The sequence below is a fragment of the Cryptomeria japonica genome, chromosome 10, assembly GCF_030272615.1.
Source record: "Cryptomeria japonica chromosome 10, Sugi_1.0, whole genome shotgun sequence".
NCBI lineage: Eukaryota > Viridiplantae > Streptophyta > Pinopsida > Cupressales > Cupressaceae > Cryptomeria > Cryptomeria japonica.
This window is the reverse complement of record NC_081414.1, coordinates 153,533,504-153,542,040: the sequence shown is the minus strand read 5'-3', so window position 1 is coordinate 153,542,040 and position 8,537 is coordinate 153,533,504. Positions and strand designations below refer to the sequence as shown.

The 8,537-nt window shown below is 35.8% G+C and overlaps 1 protein-coding gene across 1 annotated transcript; it reads right to left on the bottom strand.

The window, feature by feature from the left end:
* Window positions 1-587: 587 nt before the first annotated feature.
* LOC131047985 (pentatricopeptide repeat-containing protein At1g11290, chloroplastic) lies at window positions 588-5,658 on the bottom strand. Its single transcript, XM_057981795.2, has one exon. It carries the CDS (start codon window positions 5,512-5,514, stop codon window positions 1,000-1,002), a length of 4,515 nt encoding a protein of 1,504 aa, XP_057837778.2. The 5' UTR covers window positions 5,515-5,658; the 3' UTR covers window positions 588-999.
* Window positions 5,659-8,537: the final 2,879 nt, after the last annotated feature.

Here is an 8,537-nt window from a genome sequence, read left to right as displayed (position 1 = left end):
TCCTTTTGAGTTTCGCTTGTTTAAACCTATTGCCACTCCAAATGCTTCTAAAATACCCTATGTATGTCTATCCCAACCACCTTCAAACCCTCATCTTATTAGTATCAATACATAAATCTCATCATGCACAATTTTGTAATACTATTAATGTGTGATTAAAATGCAATATATATTATGATTTTATTTTTACGTATAGAAATGTTATCTCTTCTCTCTAGCATCAATCTATAAACCTCATTGTAGAGTTTTTCAAGTGTCATGCATATCTACTAATTACAATATAAACACAATTGTAATTTTTTTACTTCATATATAGATTATAATAGTTTAGTTTTAAATAAAACCAAACTGATTGAAATCAAATTAAATTAAACAATATTTGTGAATTCACAAATCTATTAGCTATCTCCCCTACTGAAGGGATGTGTGAAGCAACATTAGAAATATCTAACCACAAACAAGACAAAATCTACATGCAATTATATAAAATTATATATCAAATCTGGAATGTAAAATTTAATCTCAAACGGTTCATCTGACATAGGCAAAAGACATACAACTAACCCAAACAAAAGAACTTTACAGAATGACAAGGATAATTGTGAGCTCTCCTCTCCCATTTCATGCTGGTCAACCATTTTTTCATTTACTTGAATTGTTTCTCAACTTCTATTTTTTTCTCCATTCTCCACCTCCTCCTGCTTCTCATTTCACATATATGCAGGTTTTGTGAAAACAATTCGAGAAACATCCATGTTATCATAAACAAGTATTTGACAGTTACCCTAACAGTGTTTATAACCAGTGGTATGCATTGCACTGTATACATCTAATTTTATGAAGCCAACAGTGGTCTTCATTGCCAAATACTCAAAACAAAACAACAAAAAGAAGCTTTCTAGAAACTGAAACTAAAACCTTGTCCCTTCATTAATACTATGGGTGTGACAGTGCACATTATTATATTGCAAGCCAATTTTTAGGTTGCTTGATTCAGCATCACCAATAATCTTTGCAAGAACATTGTCCCTGCTTAAAATGATGGAAACGACTTGCATCTCTCACAACAATTTCTCTTGCAACAATCTGGGAGATAAATTTTGCTGCCGTGTGGCAATCACCGCACACTCTAAGGTTCTTAACAACTCTGATGGTTGTTCTAGGGGGTGTGTTTAACAAACCAAATGCAATTGCCAGTTTTTCACTATGGTGGCAGAGGAATAATTCTTTTTCCTCCTCTTCCACATCATTAGGTAAATGTCTTGAATCTGGAATATACCCTGCTGCCTTCATCTCCGAAGCCAATTTCTCCAACTTTGCATATATCTCCCGTGTCTGTGGATGTGACCTGTCTCCTACACAAAAAACATGTACCATTTTATGGTCTTCAATCCAACTACACCCAGGAATCTTTTTAATTCCTCTATCTTTCATAAATCTCCTTACCATTTGAACCTCACTCCACCTGCCCATTTCTGCATAAATATTTGAGAGAAGAACATAAGTGGCAGCATTTTTAGGATCCAAATTAAAAAGCAGTGTTGCTGTAAATACTCCTAAGCCTGTATTCATATGTGATCTACAGGCACCAAGAAAACACATCCACACAACCACCACAGGTTTCACTGGCATCTTAATGATAAATTTTAATGTCTCCTCAAGATAGCCAGCACGGCCAAGAATGTCAACCATGCACACATAATGATCAATGGTAGGGGTAATCCAATAAGGGTTACTCATGTGATTGAAGTATGAACAGCCCTCATCCACTAAACCTGCATGGCTACATGCACATAGAACACAAGCAAAGGTTACAATGTTAGGATATGTTCCAGAGTGCTTCATCAATTCAAAGATTTCGAGAGCATCCTTGCAAAATCCATTTTGTGCATATCCTGCAATCATTGCATTCCATGAGACAACATCTCTTTGAGACATTCTGTCAAACAGTTTACGTGCCTTGTCTATGCTTCCACATTTTGCATACATGTCTACAAGAGCATTTCCAACTATAATATCTGACAAAAAACCCCGAACCATTATGCTTTGATGGATATCCATACCCTGTTTTATAGCTCCCAATTTAGCACAGGCAGGGAGAATGCTGGCAAAGGTTGTGGAATTAGGCTTTAGACCTGTAAATTGCATTTGTTTCAAAGTTTCTAAAGCCTTTTCAACAAATCCATTTTGTGCATATCCTGCAATCATTGTATTCCATGAGATAACATTTTTTTCACCCATTCTGTCAAACAGTTCACGTGCCTTGTCTGTTCTTCCACATTTTGCATACATGTCTACCAGAGCATTTCCAACTATGATATCCGACGAAACTCCCCCCTCTAGTATGCTTTGATGGATGTCCATGCCCTGTTCCAAAGCTCCCATTTTGGCACAGGCAGGGAGGGTGCTGGAAAAGGTTGTGCAATTTGGCTTTACACCTGCCAATTGCATTTGCTTTGAAGTTTCTAAGGCCTTTTCAACAAATCCATTTTGTGCATATCCTGCAATCATTGCATTCCATGAGATGTCGTTTCTTTGAAGCATTCTATCAAACATTTCGCGTGCCTTGTCTATGCTTCCACATTTTGCATACATATCTACCAGAGAATTTCCAATGATAATATCTGACAAAAATCCCTCTTCCATTATGCTTTGATGGATGCTAATACCCTGTTCCAAAGCTCCACTTATCGCACAGGCATGGAGGATGCAGGCAAAGGTTGTGGAGTCTGGCTTTAAACCTGCCAATCGCATTTGCTTGAAAGTTTCTAAAGCATTTTCAATAAATCCATTTTGTGCATATCCTGCAATCATTGAGTTCCATGAGATGACATTTCTTTGAAGCATCCTTTCAAACAGAGCAAGTGCCTTGTCCATGCTTCCACATTTTGCATACATATCTATCAAAGCATTTCCAACTATAATATCGAACAAAAATCCCCCTTCCATTATGTTTTGATGGATGTCCATACCCTGTTCCAAAGCTCCCATTTTGGCACATGCGGGAAGGATGCTGGCAAAGGTTGTGGAGTCCGACTTTACACCTGCCAATTGCATTTGCTTGAAAGTTTCTAAAGCCTTTTTAATAAATCCTCTTGTTGCATATCCTACAATCATTACATTCCATGAGATAACATCTCTTTGAAGCATTCTGTCAAACAGTTCTTGTGCCTTGTCTATGCTTCCAGACTTTGCATACATGTCCAGAAGAGCATTTCCAACAATAATATCTGAAAAATATCCCCCTTCTATTATGCTTTTATGGATGTCCATACCCAGTTCCAAGGCTCTCATTTTGACACAAGCAGGTAGTATGCAGGCAAAGGTTGTGGAGTCTGGTTTTACACCTGCCAATTGCATTTGTTTGAAAGTTTCTAAAGCATTTTCAACATATCCATTTTGTGCATATCCTGCAATCATGACAGTCCATGAGATAGCATCTCTTTGAGGCATTCTGTCAAAGAGTTTGTGTGCCTTGTCAATGTTTCCACATTTTGCGTACATGTCTACCAGAGTATTTCCAACTATAATATCTAATGAAAATCCCCCTTCCATTATGCTTCGATGGATGTCCATACACTGTTCCAAAGCTCCCATTTTGGCACAAGCAGGAAGGATGTTGGCAAAGGTTGTGGAATCTGGTTTTACACCTACCAAGTGCATTTGTTTGAAAGTTTGTAAAGCCTTTTCAACAAATCCATTTTGTGCATATCCTGCAATCATTGCATTCCATGAGATGACATCTCTTTGAGGCATTCTGTCAAATAGTTCATGTGCCTTGTATACGCTTCCACATTTTGCATACATGTTCACCAGAGCATTCCCAACTATAATATCTGACAAAAAACCCCCTTCCACTATGCTTTGGTGGATGTTGACACCCTGTTCCAAAGCTCCCATTTTGGCACAGGCAAGGAGAATGCTAGCAAAGGTTGTGGAATTTGGCTTTGCAACTGCCAATTGCATTTGCTTGAAAGTTTCTAAAGCCTTTTCAGCAAACCCATTTTGTGTATAACCTGCAATCATTGCATTCCACGAGATAACATCTCTTTGAGGTATTTTGTCGAACACTTGACGTGCTTTGTCTATGCTTCCACATTTTGCATACATGTCTACCAACGCATTTCCAGCTATAATATTTGAGGAAAAAAACCCTTCCATCATGCTTCGATGGATGTTTATACCCTGTTCCAAATCTCCTATTTTGGCATAGGCAGGGAGGATGCTGGCAAAGGTTGTGGAATTTGGTTTTACATCCGCCAATTGCATTTGCTTGAAAATTTCTGAAGCCTTTTCAGCAAGTCCATTTTGCGCATATCCTGTAATCATGGCATTCCATGACACCACAGTTCTTTGAGGCATTTTGTCAAACAGTTCACGTGCCTTGTCTATGCTTCCACATTTTGCATACATGTCTAGAAGGGCAGTTGCAACGACAACATCTGAAAAAAATCCTCTGTCCTCTATGCTTTGATGGATGTTAATACCCTCTTCCAAAGCTCCTAGTTTGGCACAGGCAGAAAGGATGATAACAAAGGTTGTGGAATTTGGCTGTACAACAGCCAACTGCATTTGCTTGAAAGTTTCTAGAGCCTCTTCAAGAAATCCATTTTGTGCATATCCTGCAATCATTGCAGTCCATGAGACCACATTTCTTTGAGGCATTCTATCGAACAGTTCACGTGCCTTGTCTATGCTTCCACATTTTGCATACATGTCTACCAACGCAGTTCCCACTGCAACATCTGACAGAATTCCTTTATCATTTATGCTTTGATGGATATCCATACCCTGTTGCAAATCTCCCATTTTGGCGCAGGCGGGGATGATGCTAACGAATGTTGTGGAATTTGGCTTTACACCTGCCAATTGCATTTGCTCGAAGGTTTCTAAAGCCTCTTCAACAAATCCATTGTGTACATATCCTGCAATCATTGCAGTCCACGAGAACACGTTTCTATGAGGCATTCTGTCAAACAATTCACGGGCTCTGTCTATGCTTCCGCATTTTGCATACATGTCTACCAGAGCACTTGCAACTACAACATCCGACAAAATTCCTCTATTTTCTATGCTCTGATGGATAACCATACCCTGTTCCAAAGACCCTATTTTGGCACAGGCTGGGAGCACGCTGGCAAATGTGAACTGATCGGGTTGCATACCTGTTCGTTGCATTTGGTGAAACAGTTTGACTGCCTCGTGGGGACTCCCATGTCTTCCGTAAGCTGCAATAATCGTATTCCATGAAATACAGTCTCGTTCTTTAATGTGGTCAAAGACTTTTCGAGCATCCTGCAAACTTCTGCACTTGACATACATGTAAATAAGTTTATTATGAAAAGTTGTAAGTGTAGCAAATGCAAATCGCCTGTGAGCGATGAAAGAATGGACTTTTTTCGCTTGTGAAAGCGCGTTCTTGAGAACACAGGTCTGCAATAAGTGAACATATGTAGAGTAGTCTTCAGGAGGGTTGTGTGTAGAAAGCAGAATGTGCAGCGCCTCCTTCGACATAACGCTGTTAATGGCAATGGCATTTTATGATTTTGGAAAACGTTCAGAGTTGTTCAGTTACAAGCAATTTTCTGAAGCCAAATTTGGGTTTACAGAGCAGAGAATGCATCCACGTGACTTTTTCATGTAGAGTTGTTTCATTCAGTTGTCTGTTCGTTATTTCATGTTTGTTGTTTCTCTTAGTCAATGTATATTTCCGCACATTTATTTTATTTAGTGTTTAATTGTTTTGATTATTTTAAATACCTCTTTATATTTTTTTAGGTTGGTGTTACATGTTTAAGATCATCTTTTAAAATGTAAATTTGACCTTTCTGGACTCAAATTTCAAAGTTTAGATGATTGATCATATTTTACACCTTTATCTAATGTCAACTTTGTACATGTTTACATAAATTATTGTTGTGTGCTTATATAAAAGATTTTCATTTTCATTTATTAGAGATAAGATCTATGATTTCTATGCATTAATTAGATTTCTTCATGCTTATTGGTTCATGGGAGAATCTATAACAATAATCATAGTGTTAACATTTTGTGTCATGATTCTACCACCCTGAATCATATGATAGAAAAAGTGATATTGAACATCAATATGCTATTTACAAGCATGGTACATTAATTTATTTACCAAATAGATAGCACTTTGAGAGTCTTATCTAATATGTCAAATGTGTCTATACTCAAAGCCGTAACTAAACACCTGATATCTATAACCATGCTACCTCCTTACATGCATGTGTCACAACCATAAAATCTATTTAAAGGATAGTATAGTTTTTAGTTGTTTCTTACTCAACCAACTAATAGCTCTAATTAATAAAGTGAACACATAACCCTTCATAAACCTCCTATTGTCTAAATCATTTTTTTGATATGAATAAAAAAATCTCTATATCAAGGAACTTATCCACATCATTAATTCCATGATAGTAAATACAATAATAAGAAGTCTCCAACATTTTTTTGAACATTATTTTCACATAATTCTAATGCTCTATGTCATGGTTATACATAAACCTACTAAGAACTCTCACTACATGGGCAATGCCTAGTCTTGTACAAACAATAGCATAAATTACGCTACCTACAATACTAGCATAAGAGTAACCTTCAAATCATCATCTATCTTAGGACATTAATCCAATGATAACTTAGTACCAATTGATAAATGAATACCCACTAACTTGCAGTCCTACACAACAAAATGGTGCAAAATAATCAAAACCTATTCTAACTAAGCTAGAGCTGCTTTCAAATCCTATGTCTATTGACCTCCATAGCTGATATAGATTTTATATCCCAAAATTATTTATTTCAAAGACACTAGATAATTATATTTTAATCTCTCTGATCATACCCTTATTGTTTGCAATGAATTTAAAATAAATATTGACTAGTTATTGACCATCAATTTAGAATAAATGCAATGATCACTTTCTCTCTTGAAAAACATAAGTTCTAATGCAAAGACATCAAACTTCTTGCAGCACATTTGAGGTGACTCCTTTAAACCATATAATGACCATTGTAACTTGCAAACCCTATTTGTCTTCCCTCTAACACAAAATGATTAAATTATTTCATTTTCTTCATCAAGGTCCCCATAAAAAATAGATTTTTAACATCCTTTTTCTCTACCTCTAAATCATATGCTTAGGAATTTAAAAGAAGTTAGTTTTGTGCAACAAGAGTAATTTTTTTACCAAAATCAATTTCTTTGACCTAGGATTAACTTTTTGCCACTAATCTTGTCTTACACCTTTCCAATTGTCCACCTACTCCAAATTTATTCTTATACCAAGTCAATTAGATACCAAGTCACACATTTGTCAAAGGCAATCATCTCAATCTCCATGGCCTCCATCCAAGATTCATGCTCTTTTGTAGAAATAGTGGCCTTCACAAATATAGGTTCATCATTAGTACAAGATAAAGTGTATACATAATTAAAATATAGCAAGGTATATCTTTTGAACTATTTTTTTGCCTCATATACTTTCTCAAGGGTGTAGTAAGGGGATCATGTTACTCTTCTAAACTCTTTGAATTTGAACCTTCTTCCTCTACATCCTATTATCAAACGTATTATTCGTCCACTTATGCAATTTATTGCTTCTTTGTTTTGGAACTCCAAAATGTATAATCCTCTTATATTTTTCTTTTTAGTTGTACCTTATTAAACTTAACTCTTAGTTCCTTGAAAATCCCATCTCTGGTATGTACCATTTTTTGAATTAGAGGATTTCAAATCTTGCAACCCTTAACAATATCATCATATTAATGCAACTATTTCTAGATTTGATTGTGTAAAGAATTTTTTTTGCATCAACGTTTCAGATCACACTTTGTGATCGATCATCAGGATGAAAAAAGAGAGCTCAAGGATATGAAAAATTCTTTCATATCCTCTTTTTCATCCCGATGATGGATCACAGAGTGATTCGAAACGTTGATGCAAAAAAATTCTTTACACAATCGAATCCAGAAATAACTGCATTAATTTTATATGGATTGTGGAAGCTTGATATCATTAATATAATCATAAACAACAAAACCATATATGTTAGCCTTGAAATAATAATTAAACCATTTTTATTTAGGCACATAAAATCTTCACAACCAAAAACTCTACCATATGAAATAGAGGATTTATTGCTTGTCCAAATTTTATACAATGTTTTATCAAATAGAGTAGAACAAAAAGATCTATTAAACAAATAAAAATAGTATTTATAGTCTCAACCTAAAACATTGATTTAACTTAACATACATCTAGCTCTAACATTAATGTCCTTGCTCGTAGGATAGAGCCACACCACTCCCATTAGGTTAACAACTTGAAAGTATTGTCTAATGGAGGAAAATGCTAAAAACCATCAAAGGCACCAAAGGTTGATAGTAAAAGACCACGCCCTAAAGAAAGATCATACAAGTCAAGGTCACCAAAAGACAAGAAAATAAAATTTTGGTACCTACAACTGACCTATATCACTTAAAAATAGGCATACAAATGAATATCT